The 17,866-nt window shown below is 36.2% G+C and overlaps 1 protein-coding gene across 1 annotated transcript in view; it reads left to right on the top strand.

Annotated features, from left to right (window-relative positions):
• Positions 1-3,985: 3,985 nt before the first annotated feature.
• The window catches only part of LOC126821017 (protein PALS1), an 86,490-nt gene continuing 72,609 nt past the window's right edge, over positions 3,986-17,866 (top strand). The window contains exons 1-2 of the mRNA XM_056101137.1: positions 3,986-4,092; positions 5,269-5,398. Coding sequence (XP_055957112.1) covers positions 4,000-4,092; positions 5,269-5,398 — 223 coding nt within the window. The 5' untranslated portion in view covers positions 3,986-3,999. The remainder of the gene's footprint in view (positions 4,093-5,268; positions 5,399-17,866) is intronic.

The raw sequence follows: 17,866 nt of genomic DNA, 5'->3' as shown, positions 1-17,866 counted from the left end.
TTTACCTGGTTTCTGTCTAGGCTATAACATGAGTCTGTGTTTACCAACAGAACATGTCGAGGTAATTTTCCTGGTTTCAATTTAGGCTGTAACATGTTTATATGTAGTTGTGTTCATCTGCTTATATGAAAGGTAAATCATTTAATTGTGTAAATTTTTAACTAGTATCAAAAACATGTTTCACAGAATATAAGAAAAGTTTTTTATGCAATAAAGATAAATTTTGCTGTGATTTGTTTGTAATTAGATTTTGAGGGGGATCTGCTTAAGATTTCATTCTGTATAAATTGTTGTTTTTTTTTTGTTTTTTTTTTACAATTCAATGTTTATTAAAATCCAGCAATTTGTCTCAAAACAGGCCGGGATCTTATCAGTTTTAGTCGACCTGACAAAACGGCAGGTCACATCTTAAAGATATATTATAAGAGATTAGATAAAGAGCTTGCAGTTCTCGCTATAATAGTTAAAAACTAGATAATGTAAAGGGAATATGTTGAAAATTTCACTCAAATTTCTCCACTCTGAGCCAAGAAATTAGCGATTGATTTTTCAACCTAGCCTCGGTTATCATTACTAAAGGTGGTACGATAAGAAGCATAGTCTCAATTATCCATTTTTTGATTTAATCACCAGTGGGCTTTGAACAGCATATCAGATTCAAATCCAGTGAAAATCCGACACGTAAGATGGCATCGAGAGTTGATTAAGGTCTTTACATGTTAATGAATGTCTAAAGAAAGACCTGCAATAGGCTGATTAGCCCTTGCATAATGTATGTTCAAACATTTATTAAAACCCAGCAATTTTTCTGTAAATACAGACCTGGAACTATCAGTTTTAGTCGACCTAACAAAATTGCAGTCACAACTTAAAGATACATTATGGGAGATAAGATTACGAGATGGCAGTTCTCACTATAATAGTTAAAAACTAGATAGTGTAAAGGTAATTTGCTGAAAATTTCAGTCAAATTGATCCACTATGAGCCGAGAAAGAAGCGGGTGAAATTTTGGCATAGTCTTGGTCATCGTTACTAAAATCATTAATATAAACAGCTTAGTCTCGATTATCCACTTTTATTGATTTAATTATCAACGGCCGTTAGCGGCATATAGGAATCTAATCCAGCCAACATCGAAGGCTAGACTTGACATCGAGAGTTTATTATGGTCTGGATAAGTTAATTAATGTCTAATTGATAATTTAGAAAACATTTCAGGCCTAAAGAAAGACTTGTAATAAGCAGATTTTGCTCTCGCATAATGCATGTTTAACAACATGTAGTACCAGATATTTAGTGGATTCAAATACATCTTCATTAGCTCTGTCGGAGCAGAACAGTATGTGCTTCCTGTTTTTGTACTAGATATTCCAATCTTATGATTTTGTAAGCAGTTACACCCATGACAGAACCTAGCAACTTCCTTCATTTGCCTAGTATACCACAGCAAAACCTAGTAACTCAATAGTCAAATCAATGGATGAGTTGGGGTTTAATATTCATTCATTACTTTTTCCTTTGTTTTCTCAAAATAAGAAAAAAGTGAGTTACTAGGTTTTGCCTTTTGACGGGAGATTTCTTTTTCATTTCATTAACTAGAATATTTTTCCTTTTTTTTTTTAGAATTGAGTTGCTAGTGAAGATGGAGTTTGATACATTCTGAAGTAAGATATTATTACCGTATTATATATGGTGGAGATGTTTTTCTACAGTTGATTCAGCGACGCACGGATACAAGATTAATACTCGTTGTTTATGGTGTTAGGCCCTGCGTTACTATTTGTAGGCCTACTTGCTTGTTGGACTTTTCTTAACGTCTGCTTCAATCGAGGGTGATATCGAAGACTAGTGGTAGATCCATCTACATAACTGGGGTGTACGGTTCGGTCACTCATTTGGCTTAACATCCATTTCAGTCAAGGGTTATATCGCAGACAAGTGGTGGATTCATCTACGTAACTGTTGTATACGGTTCGGTCACTCATTTGGTTTAAAATCCACCTCCACCGAGCGTGACATCGCAGACAAGTGGTGGATTCATCTACGTAACTGTGGTTTAACATCCATTTCAATCGTGGGTGATATCTAAGACAAGTGGTGGATCCATCTACATAACTGATTATTCTACCTTTGTGGTATACAATTAGTTTGATCGTTTGGCACATCCACTTCAACCGAGGGTAAAATTGCAGACCAAGTGGGACTTTGTACTTGCTTATTGTTCATTTGTGGAATACGGTAAATGTTCGTTTGTTGGGCTTAACGTCTGCTTCAGCCGAGGTTGAACAAAGTGGTAGATCCATCTAAATTACTCTTTGTTGTAGTTTTGTGGAATACAATTCATTCTTTTGTAAGACTTGACGTCAACTTCAGCCGTGGGTGATATTGCAGAGAAAGTCGTATAAGTATAAGGCGCTGAAGGTCCACTTTCACAAAGGTTTATATTGCAGACAAAGTGGTAGATCCTACATTACTATTTGTTAGACAATTGTGGAATACGGTTTGTTCGTTTGTAGGATATTAACGTTCGCTTCCACCAATGGTGTTATCGCTGACGCAGTGGTAGATCCATCTACATAACTATTTGTTAGACAATTGTGGAATACAGTTTGTTCATTCATCAGGGTTAACTTTAACTTAATCTCAGCTTCCACAGGGGGTGATATCAGAGACACAGTTGTAGATCCATCTAAATTACTGTTTGTTAGACAATTGTGTAATACGGTTTGTTCATTCATCAGGGTTAACGTCAACTTTGTCTCTGCTTCCACAGGGGGTGATATCAGACCCTTTGTTGCTGGTTTATTCTTGTGAAACTACTGTGCGCTGGATTATAGTTAAAGGTCCATTGACACATGGATGAAGGGTTAATACTCGCTGCTTTTTGTGGAGGTTTGGGATAGTCAACCTAGTGTTAATATTTTGTAGACGGACGGATGGGTGAAGGAATGAAATAAAGTTTTTTCATTGTTAGTGGTATATGGCCTAATGTTATTTTGGTATAAGGCCTAGTGTTGTTGTGGTATAAGTGTAAGGCCTGTAACTAGTGTTTTGTGCGTGTAAGGCCTATAACTAGTGTTTTGTGCGTGTAAGGCCTATAACTAATGTTCTGTGCGTGGAAGGCCTACATGTGGAACTACTGCGTACAAGTATATAGTTAAAGGATTATTACGTGTTCTCTTGTTTTGTTTTTAATGTGAACTTTATTGTTTGTTGACTTGTAGTAAGAATATTTTCGTAGATGTCAATCAGGAATGTAATCAAACATTTTCTGGAGCCGATTTAAGCTTTGTTGAAGGAGAAGATGGCTTTGTAAAGAATATGGAGATTTGAATGGATACTTTACTATAGATTGTAAGTTAAAACCTCCTACTTTCACTCCTCCACTGATTCTATGCCAGATAAAGATATTTTTCTGTTTTATCCTCTCAGGGAGCCACGGTGGCTAAACGAGTAAGATGCCGACTCGCTACCCTGGAGGTCGTAGGTTCAATCACAGTGTTGGCGGAGAAAGTTCATCAGAATTTTCGAGCGTGGTTTCCCCTTGCTGGGAGGTTGGATGGCTGAATGGTTAGCATGTGCGCATAGTCTCATAAGGTCTGTCATTGAGTCGACTGCCATGGTTTTGATTCCCCGGTTGTATGTGACAAGGAATAGGGTTGTCTGTCAAACCTCATGGGTTTTCTCAGGGTGAATTATTGAAATAGAATTTAACCATGTGTTAGTCCCGAAATGACCTAGTTTGTGTTGAGGGGACGTTAAACCCCATTTCTCTCCCTCTCTCTTTTAGCCCATTATAGGCCATTCTAATAATATATTGGTGAAATGAAGTAGGGCTAAAAGATAAAAGGGTTTAAAATTAAATTTATGTTATTTTAATGAAGGAAGAAAATTGGCTATAGAACCAACTTACTGAAGTCAATTGTTATTTTATAATGGTCATCAAAAATATTTTTCAGAATTTTGGTGTCGTCAGTATAAAAATGGAAATATATGCAATGAAAAATCTCAACCAGATGAATGAATTTGACGAATTCCAGTTGGAGCATCAACTTGGAAAATTAAAATGGCATCCATATAAATATAGTCAGGTGGGTTCTTGTGTAAAGTTTTATACCAGGATAATAATTAGTGGCACAGTGAATGGTGCGCTTGGTCATTAAATGGCATCCATATAAATATAATCAAGTGGGTCCTTGTGTTAAGTTTTATATCAGGATAATAATTAGTATATTATTGAGATCAGTGGCACAGTGAATGATGGGCTTGCTCACTAAATGGGAGATCACATGTTCGATCCCGATCTGATTAAAATACAGATCTATATTTTATACTTTTGATGGCCTACACTAGATGAAGATCTGACAAGTTGTACTGGAAGGTCACGTCAGGGGTTGTACAAGCGGCTTTTGACCCTATGCCATTTCATTGGTTTATCCCTCACTTCAACCAAAACACAGGTAATATAACAACTCCTATCCTAGTGCAGTAAAAACAAGTAAAACAAAATTTTGAACTATAAAAAATGAAACGAAATATGATCTGTGTTTTAACCAGATTGGTTCGATGCTGACCAGGAGAGTTACTCAGAATTTTCAAGCAGAGTCATTAGTGAAGATGGAAACCCAGACAAAGAAAAAAGTATTAGTCCTTCGGATGGGACAACAACCTGAGGTCCTGTGTACGTGTTCATGTGAACTTAAAAGAACCCTTGGCAGTTGAAATTCAAGAAAGAGTAGACAAAATTTATCTCATAGCTCATTCTTATGGCAGTGCAGAAAAGTGGGACGTTAAACCCCCCCATTTCATTTCATTTGAGGTGATTTAGATGAATTTCATGACTGGACTTTGGTCATTATGAAAATATGTTAAACAATGATATAAAGAAATGAATTGAAATGGGGTTTAACGTCCTACTGTTCTGCTCCTATACTGGGCTAATGAAGATGGGCATATGCCATACAGTGTGCTATTAGGGAAATTTTTCCCGGGCAGTGGCACTATGGCCTACTCTTATATCAAATTCCAACTGCCAAGGGATCTTTTACGTGCATACCAATGTATAAATGGAACCTCCTTTTTCGTCAGACCCGAACAACTAGACAGCTGTCCTTGTCAGGCCCTCCATCCTGCACCACTTACAATGGGGAAACCACATCGGAAAATCCCGAATAACTTTCTCGGCCTATGCATTGATCGAAGCAGCGTCTTACCCACTTAGCCACCGTATCTCCCTATAATGATCTACAATATTTGATGTTTTACAGGATCCAAATGTTGTTGTTAACGAATGGGATGTGACAATGTATTTAACACGACATGAACGAAGATTTGGTTTTTCTGTGATGGGCGGGGTTGATGAGGGTTTTAACCCCAGAATTGATGATATTTCTAAAGGTAGGTGTACCTGAATATACGGGCTTGATGATATTTCTAAAGGTAGGTAAAACTTGATGATATTTCTAAAGGTAAGTATAACTGATTATACAGGCTTGTTGATATTTCTAAAGGTAAGTGTAACTGATTATACAGGCTTGTTGATTTTTCTAAAGCTAGGTGTAACTACTCATGCAGGCTTGATGATACCAGTATTTCTGAAGGAGGGGGTTGGATGGCCGAATGGTTAGCACGTGCGTGCTGTATCATAAGGCCTGTCATTGAGTCAACTAGCATGGTTTCGATTCCCCGGTTGTACGTGACAAGGAGTAGGGTCGCCTGTCCAACCTCGTGGGTTTTCTCCAGGTCCTCCGGTTTCCTCCTACTGCTCAAGCGAATTATTGAAATAAAATTAAACCATATGTTAGTCCCGAAATGACCTAGTTTGTGTCAAGTGGACGTTAAACCCCATTTCTCTCTCTTATTTCTGAAGGGGGGGGGATGGCTTAGTGGTCTAGAGTGACACGCTTCAACCTCTAGCTTGCCAGTCACCTGTGGCTTGCAGTTGTGATTTTGATCCCTCTGTGAGCATATGTGGCTTGGAGATTAGGGGTGCCTTCTCAACCTCGTGGGTTTACTACAGTTTCCTCCTACAAGAAAGACTCCTGCGCGTGGGCTAAGATAATATAAATGAAAATAAGACAACTAATCTGCCATATCAGCTTCGGTGGAAGCAGACGTCGAACACAACATTTCTGAAGACAGGTATAACTATTCATACGTACGTGACAAGGAGTAGGGTCGCCTGTCCAACCTCGTGGGTTTTCTCTGGGTCCGCCTGTTTCCTCCCACTGCGAATTATTATAATAAAATTGATCCATGTGTTAGTCCCAAAATGACCTAGTTTGTGTCGAGTGGATGTTAAACCCCATTTCTCTCTCTCTTTCGCTTTATCACAGTTATAAACAGCTCTGAACACAAGCATAACGATGTATTAGTTCCTAAATTACCTATTTCGTGTTTAGTGGACATTTTTCTCCTTCTTTCTCTTAATACCTAGTTAGGATAAGTCTCTCTCTCTCTCTCTCTCTCTCTCTCTCTCCCTCTCACTGCTAATGGAATAATGACAGTATAACATGCTACATTTGCCAATAATCTAATAATGAGTTGGGTATTTTATCTGAAGTCTGTCCAGAATACATGTAATTTGACAGGGTATTGATTCTGTAGTTATAGCATTACTGGGGCCAATTTAATACCGAGTTTAAAATAATAATAATATTTATTCTCTTCATTCTGTAGGCAAAAGATAGAAATTATCTCCGCATGATTAAACTTTGAACTGTTTTCTTTCTCTTTGCCCTAGAGAACATAATCCCTGAAATAAATAAACAAATAAGATGATTGGTGTGAAATCACTGAAATGTTATTTATCAAAGCGGTATTATGGAAGATTAAATAAAGAACTGACAGTTCTTGCTATATTAGTTTTTAAAAAAAAGATAATGTAAAGGGAATAAGGTGAAAATTTCAGACAAATTACTTCACTCTTTGCCGAGAAATCCTCATTTTAACGACACTGTAGCCTTGATTGCCATCGTTGTTTGTTGTTACAATAATAAAAAAAGTCTTGATCATTTCACTTTTTTACGGTTAATCATCAACAGCTGTTAAACCCTAGATCGGATTCTAATCTGTTGAAAATCATACCCATCAGATGGCATTGAGAGTTGATTATGGTCTTGTCATGTTAATAAATGTCTAATTAATAGTTTATATAACATTTAAGGCCTCAAAAAGACTTACAATAGGCAGATTTAGCTCTTGCAGGGTTTTTGACAGTAATTTTAACATCATTAGATTGCATTTAAGATTTGTGCTTATTAGAACTATGAAGCTATTATCCAAGTGAATGAAAGCCCATCCGGCCAGACACAGCTCAGTAGGCCTACTCCCCATATTGTCTGTATTTATTTTGTTGCTCTTCACACTTCCTCAAGTAAACTGATTTAGGTATAAAAGTTTAAAATTTCTGATCCTGAAGACTAGGTCCTGGTTTCACAAAGCATTCTCAAGACTTAAGTAAGTTAAGGATTTATTCAACTTTCAGTCAATGTTTACGAGGAATATCTTTCACCCAGAAACACAAAACTTTAAATTTATGCAACTTTCAATCATTGTTTATGAGAAATATCTTTGATCCAGAAAGACAAAACTTTGCACATAGTTTCTCATTGATGTATTTGATACATTAATACAACAAAAGTTTTATAAAGGGCTATATTTTAGTTAAAATAAGGCGAACAGGGGATCACGTGGCTAAGTGGGTAAGATGCTGGCTCACTAGCCTGGAGGTCGGGTGTTCGATCCCTGCATTGGCCGAGAAAATTCAACCAGATTTTGTGGCGTGATTCCCCCTTGTCAGTGATGCAGGACGTAGGGCCTGTCTAGTCCTTCGGATGAGACGAAAAACCGAGGTCCCGTGTATAGATTTGAATGCACATAAAAGATTCCTTGGCAGTTCGAATTCGATATAAGAGTAGGCGATAGTGCCGCTGCCCGGGCAAAATTTCCCTCATAGCACACTGTATGGCGTATGCCCATCTTCATTAGCCCAGCATAGGAGCAGAACAGTAGGACGTTAAACCCCATTTCATGTATGCTTAAAGGGGCTAAATCGCTGATATTTGCAACCTAGAAATTGACACAAATTGGTCGCAACGCATATTATAATGTAATATGAATATATATAAACTGATTTACATTCAATAGTTTTCGTTTTGACAAAAATTTCAAATCAGTTATGTTTGGTGAAATACTCCAGATAAGAATATGGCACCTCCGTTTAAAATGACTTGTGGAATATGTCAATCATCGTTTTTTGAGTCCCTTGTTACAAATGGCGCTGAAATGCATTATGGTACACGATTCGTGTACCAATGGTAAAATGTTTATTTTGTCTTAAATATTGGATATCAGAAACCCATCTTTTCCCGGCAAGATCACAACATCAATGTTGATTTAAATTGACAAATAATTCGTGTTTTCAAAGTCAAAGACTTTGGATGATACTGATTTAGAGACTTAGCTACTTTAATATTAAGAAATTTTGAATTCATCATCATTGGAAATACAGGAACGGAATCGAAACCGTTTTCTGAACTGATATTTCTTTAGGAGATGACAATATGTTAGTTTGTAAGAGATTAACAACCACTCAAACGTCTATCATTGAGTCGAAGGTGAGGTTTTTATTCTATGGTTGTACGTGACAAGGAGTAGGGTTGTATTGATTTTAGCTGTACTTGAGAAAAAATGTTGACAATACTATATACCCAAAAAACACCGGAAAACTACCGGAAAACACCATGTTATACTGAATACCGGAAAACACAGGAAAAACACTAAATACCGGAAAACACACTAAATACCGGACAATACCCTAAATAGGTAACCCGGAGACTGGCACCCTAAATATGTAACCCAGAGTCTGGTCCTCTGTGTGCCTGGGTTAGGGTTAGGGTTAGTTTCCGGTTGATAGTATAGTCCTTCTCCGGGTTACCTATTTAGGGTGTTTTCCGGTATTTAGTATGTTTTCCGGTATTTAGTGTTTTTCCGGTGTTTTCCGGTATTCAGTATAACATGGTGTTTTCCGGTAGTTTTCCGATGTTTTCCGGTATATAGTATAGCCAAAAAAATGTCAGCAGCCAGAGAGAGAGAGAAAAATTTCAGCAGCCAGAGAGAGAGAGAAAAATTTCAGCAGCCAGAGAGAGAGAGAGTATAATATCCACTCAACACAAACTAGGTCATTTCGGGACTAACATATGGAGGAAATCGTAGGACCCGGAGAAAACCCACGAGGTTGGACAGGCGACCCAACTCCATGTCTACTCTTTATCTAATCTCCCATAATGACCCTTTAAGATTGTGCCTGACATTGTCTGTGATAGTTGCCTTAATTCCAAGTCTCTCTCTCTCCTATGTTGAGGGGGGTGGATGGCTGAATGGTTAGCGTGCGCGCGCTGTATCATAAAGTCTGTCATTGAGTCGACTGGCGTGGTTTCGAATCCCCGGTTGTACGTGACAAGGAGTAGGGTCGCCTGTCCAACCTCGTGGGTTTCCTCCGGGTCCTCCGGTTTCCTCTCACTGCTAAAGACCCCTATGCGCAAGCGAATTATTGAAATAAAATTAAACCATATGTTAGTCCCGAAATGACCTAGTTTGTGTCGAGTGGACGTTAAACCCCATTTCTCTCTACTATGTTGATCCCTGGGTTGGCTGAGAAAGTTCATCGGGCATGATTCCTTTCTTGTCAGTGGTGTAGTACGGATGGCCTGGCAAGGGATAACGTATAGCCGCTAGGATGGGACGAAAACCGAGGTCCCGGGTACACATTGGCATGCACATAAAAGAACCCTTGACAGTTGGAATTTGAAATAAGAGTAGGCCAGGCAAAATTTCCCTCATAGCATACTGTATGGCATATGCCCATCTTCATTAGCCCAGTAGGATGTTAAACCCCATTTCATTTTCATTTTTCTATTTTGTTGACTGAACTATAATCCTACGCTCGTATTTCTTTCTCTCCTAAGAATTCCCTAAGGGCCCTTGTTTCTTCTGATGGAAGTAGAAAATTAATCCAATTATCTAAGAGTAAGATTGTCCGCTTCAATCCATTAGGGTGATTCACGTATTCATCATCTTCATTCGATACGTCCCCCATATTATTCAAATATTAACACGATGTTGATTAGAAGCTAGGGGAGTTTCTCGAGAAACAAATAATCTTAAAGGATTTCTGTTAATCCTAAGAAAAACCTGCTGAACGAAAGAAACTCCATCTGACGAGTGGTCGGTATAATGATTAGTCGTAGAGAACGTGATAAGTATATTGATGTTTATGATTGGTGGACGTGTGATGATGAATAGAACTCGCTGGATATTTCTGATGTGATCTCGTTAGCAGAAGACTTATAATCTTGTTATGACGTCCGGATTTCATGAAACGATTTCGTTATTTAGGTTGACAGCTCTTTTTGTGTAAATTATATTGCCAGAGGTTTTATGAGGCTGATTATTTGAAAGCTGTAAACAATTTTAGTCCAAAGGGTTCACGCTATCTCTATTGTCAAAGGATAACTTTTCACAAACAGTTTTAGTACAAAGGGTTCACAGTCGGAGCAGAACAGTAGGGCGTTAGACCCCATTTCATTTCATTTAATTTCATTTCATTTACAAAGGGTTCATGCCATTACTGAAGTAGTTCAGAGTCAACATCATATATTTTTGAACTTTCTTCTTTGAGCGGCATTTAGCAATTGACAGACGTGATAAACGCAAAAACATTAACTTACATTATGCAAGAGCTAAATCTGCCGATTGTGGGTCTTTCTTTAGGTCTGAAATGTTATATAAACTATTAATAAGACATTAATTAACTTATCCAGGCTATAGTATAATCAACTCTTGATGGCATTGGAATTCTCCGATATTAAATAGATTAGAACAGTTCAACCATAGTTTGAACAACCAGTATGGTGGTTGAAATTATTGCACACGTCTTGTCAAACCTTCAAAGGCTAATATCTTTGCTCGCAATAGAGTAATTTGAATGAAATTTTCAAATTATTCATTTTACATTATTTATTTTTGAGCTATTCTAGCAAGAACGACTGGCTTTTTATCTAAATCTTACATAATTTATCTTTAATATAGAACACAATTACTGTTTTAATTAAAACGACTGTTTTGTTGAGGGTTTTCTTAACATCATCTGGGTCCTCTGGTTTCCTCCCACTGCTAAAGACCCCTACACGCAAGCGAATTATTGAAATAGATTTGAACCATGTTTGTGTCAAGTGGATGTTAAGCCCCATTTTTCTCTCTCTCTCTCTCTCTCTCACTCTCTCTTTAAGAATGTATTTTGCAAAAAAAAAAGAGAATTCATATCAACGATGTCTCCATATAGAGAATAGATAGATTTTTTTCAATTTGCAAGTTTAAGTGACAGTGATGGAACGAATTCTTTTCCACATCAAAACTTTCAAAAAATTAGTCACAAATATTTTTAAATTAGTTGTCTGTTATTTTTGCAAAACAAAAGAGAATTCATAAAATATATTGTCAATTTGCAAAGAATGTTAATAAAACAAGTGGTTTTAAAATCAAATAAATAAAAAAAAAAAAGAAGAAATTATGTGTATGTCTTGTAACAAAAATTGTGTGTTTTTTGCAAAACAGAAGAGAATCCATAAAAAAAAATGGTCTCTATTCGGAAAATAAATTGTCAATTTGTAAATACATGTATTGTTGATAAAAGAAGTGGTTTTAAATTGAATAAAAAAAAAAAGAAGAAATTATGTCTTGTAACAAAGGAATTGTTATCAGATATTTTCTCCACTGGGAGAATAAAACTAAACGAAAACTTGCGTAGAATCAAACACCAGTTATTGATCAGTTTCATTTCACAGGAGAAATTGACAAAAGTTTGGAATAATCGGTTGGTATCTGTTGAGTTGGGTGTCGTCTGTTAATTGACGGATTTTATACGATAGCACGAGTCTTTTCACAGCCATATGTCAGGTTTATGGATTTGTGACCACTTGATAGACATATAGGAAAGATTTGGTCAGTATTCTGTATGTATAAAATGAACAGGAAACACAACCTTGTTTGAACCTTGGATTGTTTTCAACGGCAAAGTGAAGTGACGATGATCATTAAGAGAGGATAAAGTGAAAAGACTTGTTTATAGGGAAAAGGTTTTAATTATTTATAAAAATATTTCTGTAAATGAAACTGGACTTCTGTTGCTATGGGCTTTTTGTTGTTTGGCGTGAAATATTGTTTGAGGAATGACAGTGCCTTGAATTTAAAGACAGGAGTTTAAATTGAGAATATTTATTTCTGTTGCTATGGTTTTTTTTGTTATTCGGATGAAATATTGTTTGAGAAATGACAGAAAACTTATTTAAATGACGCCTGATCTGTTGCTATGGGTTATTTGGCGTGAAATATTGTTTGAGAAATAACAGTGGCTTGTAGTTAAAATTGATACAGAGAAAACTTATTTAAATAACTTCTGTTGCTATGGGTTATTTGTTTCTGAAATATTGTTTTTAAATTTTTTATTTAAAAGGAGATTTCTTGCTTAAAGATACTTTCCTGAGTACAAACCGGGTGATTTGAAGGTATATTTGGACTAAGAACATATTCAAACTAATTAATCTTTCTAAAATTTGCATTAAATCCCTCTCAAAACATTGTATTCATGAGGAAATACCCCAAGATATCAAAAATCTATTTTTAGAAGCCATGTTTGTCATGTAATTTAATTGAGGGAGGGCATCTCTACTCCCATTTATACCATATTTGCCAAACTTTTATTGGAAATAACTACCCTATAAATACTTCTGTGAGAATGTATTTTAATGAACGAGGATTTGGATTAGAATGGATCAAATGTTTCTTAATGGAGAATTATACATGTTTTCATTTCTTCTTAAATTGTTTATGGGATTAAAGTTTGTAGAGAACGTTTGGGAGTCGGATTATTAGACAGTAGACTTACATGTTTTTTTAAACCTAAATTGTTAATGGGATTAAAGTTTGTAGAGAAAGTTTGTGAGTCGGATTATTAGACAGTAGACTTACATGTTTTTTTAAAGCTAAATTGTTAATGGGATTAAAGTTTGTAGAGAAAGTTTGTGAGTCGGATTATTAGACAGTAGACTTACATGTTTTTTTAAACCTAAATTGTTAATGGAATTAAAGTTTGTAGAGAAAGTTTGTGAGTCGGATTATTAGATAGTAGACTTACATGTTTTTTAAAACCTAAATTGTTAATGGGATTAAAGTTTGTAGAGAAAGTTTGTGAGTCGGATTATTAGACAGTAGACTTACATGTTTTTTTTAAACCTAAATTGTTAATGGAATTAAAGTTTGTAGAGAAAGTTTGTGAGTCGGATTATTAGATAGTAGACTTACATGTTTTTTAAAACCTAAATTGTTAATGGGATTAAAGTTTGTAGAGAAAGTTTGTGAGTCGGATTATTAGATAGTAGACTTACATGTTTTTTAAAACCTAAATTGTTAATGGGATTAAAGTTTGTAGAGAAAGTTTGTGAGTCGGATTATTAGACAGTAGACTTACATGTTTTTTTAAACCTAAATTGTTAATGGAATTTATGGTTCGTACATAAAAATATTTAAATAACAGGAACTGAAATATTGGATGTTTTAGTGACAGTCCTTGAGGAAATATAATGTCTTTTTTAAAGATGGAAGTTTGCATTTCAGATGTAAAAAGTTTTAATAGCAATTAGTGATTGGGAGATCTCCATTCATGATATCAGTAAGTTTCAAATTAGGTTGTAAATGAGAGAGAGAGAGAGAGAGAGAGAGAGGAAGAGAGAGAGAGAGAGAGAGAGGAGAGAGAGAGAGAGAGAGGGGGAGAGAGAAAGAGAAGAGAGAGAGAGAAAGAGAGGGAAAGAGAAGAGAGAGAGAGAGAAAGAGAGGGAAAGAGAAGAGAGAGAGAGAGAAAGAGAGAGAGGAGAGAGAGAGAGAGAGAGGGGGAGAGAGAAAGAGAAGAGAGAGAGAGAAAGAGAGGGAAAGAGAAGAGAGAGAGAGAGAAAGAGAGGGAAAGAGAAGAGAGAGAGAGAGAAAGAGAGGGAAAGAGAAGAGAGAGAGAGAGAAAGAGAGAGAGAGAGAGAGAGAGAGAGAGTTAATGTTCACTTGACACAAACTAGGTCATTTCCGGACTAACACATTGTTCAGTTTTATTTCAATAATTTGCTTGAGCGTTCATGTCTTTAGCAATAGGAGGAAAACAGAGGACCCAGGGAAAACCCAAGAGGTTGGACAGGTGACCTTAGTCCTTGTCACGTACAACCAGGGAACCGAAACCACGCCAGTTTACTCAATGACAGGCTTTATGATACAGCGCGCACATACTAACCATTTGGCCATCCAACCCCCCCATGCCATAAGGTATACTGAGTGAATTATCAGAAAGATATTAAATAACTGTAAATGTATTAGGCACAAAAACTTAAGATCTATTATTAAGATTAATTGTTATTTAACCAACCTTGACATCTGTCTTATTTCATTATGTTGTTATAATTGATTATTTCAGATATTATTATCTTGTTTAGTGGGGGGTTGGATGGCTTAATGGTTAGCACATGGGCGCTGTATCATAAAGTCTATCATTGAGTCAACTGGCGTGGTTTCGATTCCTCGGTGGGTTTTCTCCTGTAGTACTATAGGACCTCTTTCGTGTTGTATTTGTTTCTTCGTGATCGTAACAAGACTACAGCATAAAATAGTTTTACATCTTTATTGCTAAGCTGTAATGGCTTTGCAGGTTCCTCATTCTAAATAATAATAGCTGCTAGGAATTTCTGAATGAGTTCTGATCCAACTTGCCCTAGACTCTAATTTATACCCCCTAATTTCTGCAGGTCTTCGATAACCTTGACGTTAATTTCCATAGGTCAATCAACAGTCAGAATTTGATGGATATTTTGACAATGATTATGATTTAACCAAAATATCACTGTTTTTTATGTATAACTATATATTTCTCTCTCTCTCTCTCTCTCTCTCTCTCTCTCTCACTTGTGTAATATAAAACATATGATTGGCTATTCTCATAAACAATATTATACAATATGCTTCTGGGACATTCTCTTGATTCAACCATTCTCTGATAAATAAAAGGGTAATACAATATTACACAGGATGCTTCTGGGTCTTAGATTTATTAACTTAATTTGATAATTCTCTGATAAATAGAAGGCTAATACTGCACTGGTACTGTAAAGTAACATTATTTAAAGTCATCGATAACAATTGTGCACATTATGGAGAATATATCTAATTTTTTACTCTGCTTAAACATGCATTATGCAAGAGCAAAATCTGCTTATTACAAGTCTTTCTTTAGGCCTGAAATGTTATCTAAATTATCAATTAGACATTAATTAACTTATCCAGACCATAATAAACTCTCGATGTCAAGGCTAGCCTTCGATATTGGCTGGATTAGATTCTTACATGCCGCTAACGGCCGTTGATAATTAAATCAAAAAAGTGGATCATGGAGACTATGCTGTTTATATTAATGATTTTAGTAATGATGACCGAGACTATGCAAAAATTTCACCCGCTTCTTTCTCGGCTCATGGTGGATGAATTTGACTGAAATTTTCAGCAAATTACCTTTACACTATCTAGTTTTTAACTATTATAGCGAGAACTGCCATCTCTTTATCTTATCTCCCATAATGTATCTTTAATTCACGCTTCAATGTACTCAGATTGATTGTGATTGATTTTTTAACACCAGTGGAAATTGCTGACTTTGCAGATATAATTTGATATAGTTTTCTAATCCAGAATCAAGAACAAACCCAAGATTTATCGACCAGAAAATAATTTGAGCAAAACACATTGTTGCTAAATTTTCAGTTCATGATATTTCTGTAAATTTATACGGAACGGAACTGAACCATTTTTGGTCGAATATTCCTTTTAGATTAAAGATACATTATGGGAGATCAGATAAAGAGCTGGCAGTTCTCACTAAAAGTTGTACTCGAAGGTTGTGTCAGGGGTCGTACGAGCTTCTTTTGACCCTAAGATGTCAGACATTGATTAATCAATCAGTGTTGGCATTTCTAGTGGTTTACCTACAGTTCTGTGCATGGCATGCCAAGAAGTCGCCGTAACGGACCGTTTCATTGGCCTATCCCTCACATCATCCAGAACTCGTCAATGATAACAACTCTTCCAGATTCTAGTGTAGTAAAGACAAGTAAAATAAATTCTGACGTTGGCTTGCTAACCTGGAGGTCCTATGTTCGATTTCCTGCATTTACCGAGAAAGTTCATTGAGATTTTCCACTGTGGTTCCCCCCCCTTGTCAGTGGTGCAAGATCGAGGGCCTGGCAAGGAACAATGTATAGTCGTTCAGATGGGATGAAAAAAACAAGGTCCTGTGTACACATTGGAGTTGGAGTGCATGTAAAAGATCCCTTGGAATTCAGTATAAGAGTAGGCTGTACCGCTGCTGTATGGCACATGCCTCATTGTCATTAGCCTATAGTCTGAGCGGAACATTAAGATGTTAACACCATTTCATTTCATTTGTTCTCCTCTATTTTATTGTGTAATTAGGATGGGTTGTGTGGCCGAATGAATTATATAATCACATTTGCTTTATATCATACGCTTTGTCATTGAATCGTGTGGCATGGTTTCATTATCCCAGCATAAACACCATTTTATTTTATTCCATTTCAACCTTGTGGGTTTTCTGCAGGTCCTTTGGTTTCCTCTCACAGCTAAAAAATCCTATGCGCAAGCGAATTATTGTAATGAATTTGAACCACATGTTAGTCCCGAAAATACCTATACTAATGTCCAAAAGAAAGTGTACACTGTGCATTTTCTGCTGCATCAACCAAAGTCGTTTTTCCATGGTATACGGTATTTGGGTAGAATGTCAATTTGTTTCACATTTTTATTTTGTTTAGAAATGTTGAGTTTGGACGCAAGAGACAAACTCAGTAATGCTTTATCAAATGTTTTTAATCTAAACAAAACTTAGTCATACTTTTAGTGTGTATACTTTCTTTTGGACATCAGTATAGTTTGTGTCGAGGGAGTGGACCTTAAACCCCATCTCTCTCTCTCTCTCTATCTTCCTGTATTTGCTATTACAATAAGAAAATATGGCTGTTCGTTTTCATAAGAAAATTAGCTCCGTTACTCTTGTAAAAAGATATTATTTCTATTGATATCCACCTGGAGCCCCCGCAATAATCACCGTCCAATTTGATAAATATCAACCTCCATTTTCCGGATATGATTTTCGTAAATCTAGGATTTCTCGTTAGAATACCACCTTAGGCATGTTTGCAATTCATGGCCAACTGAAGCTGAGTGGATTGGGGAAGTAGAAATTGTCTGAAAATTCCAATACTGGTGCTTTCGACTATTACCAGACGTAATTCCTGCTATTGGAGGATTAAAATGTTGTGGGAACCTTTTACAGAATCAATCAGAAGAAAAAAGGAAGTCGACATATTTTTAAGTTGGTTATATTTGTAACTTTGTTTATATTCATGGTGGTGAGTTGAAGCTGTGGTGGAAATAGAATTATGATATTGTAGTTTTTGGAAAGGTGCAACTGTTACAGACTGTGTGAGAGGTACATCCTCACTTGTGTCTATCATTTTGAGTGATTTTATTGGTTTATACATTATATTTTATTTGGAGTAGGAGTCTATGACATGATAATTTACAGTACTGATTTAATGGATTTGTATAAACAAGTGTTTTTATAGATTGATACCTTTATTAACATACATTATATAAGATTTAGATAATCTCTCTCTCTCTCTCTCTCGATGAAAATGTGATGTACTGTTTTATATCTATCATGAAATGCTAATAAGTACTTGTAGGAAAGGGGGGGGGGTG

The sequence above is a fragment of the Patella vulgata genome, chromosome 5, assembly GCF_932274485.2.
Source record: "Patella vulgata chromosome 5, xgPatVulg1.2, whole genome shotgun sequence".
Lineage (NCBI taxonomy): Eukaryota > Metazoa > Mollusca > Gastropoda > Patellidae > Patella > Patella vulgata.
This window is presented reverse-complemented; position numbering and strand designations above follow the sequence as displayed.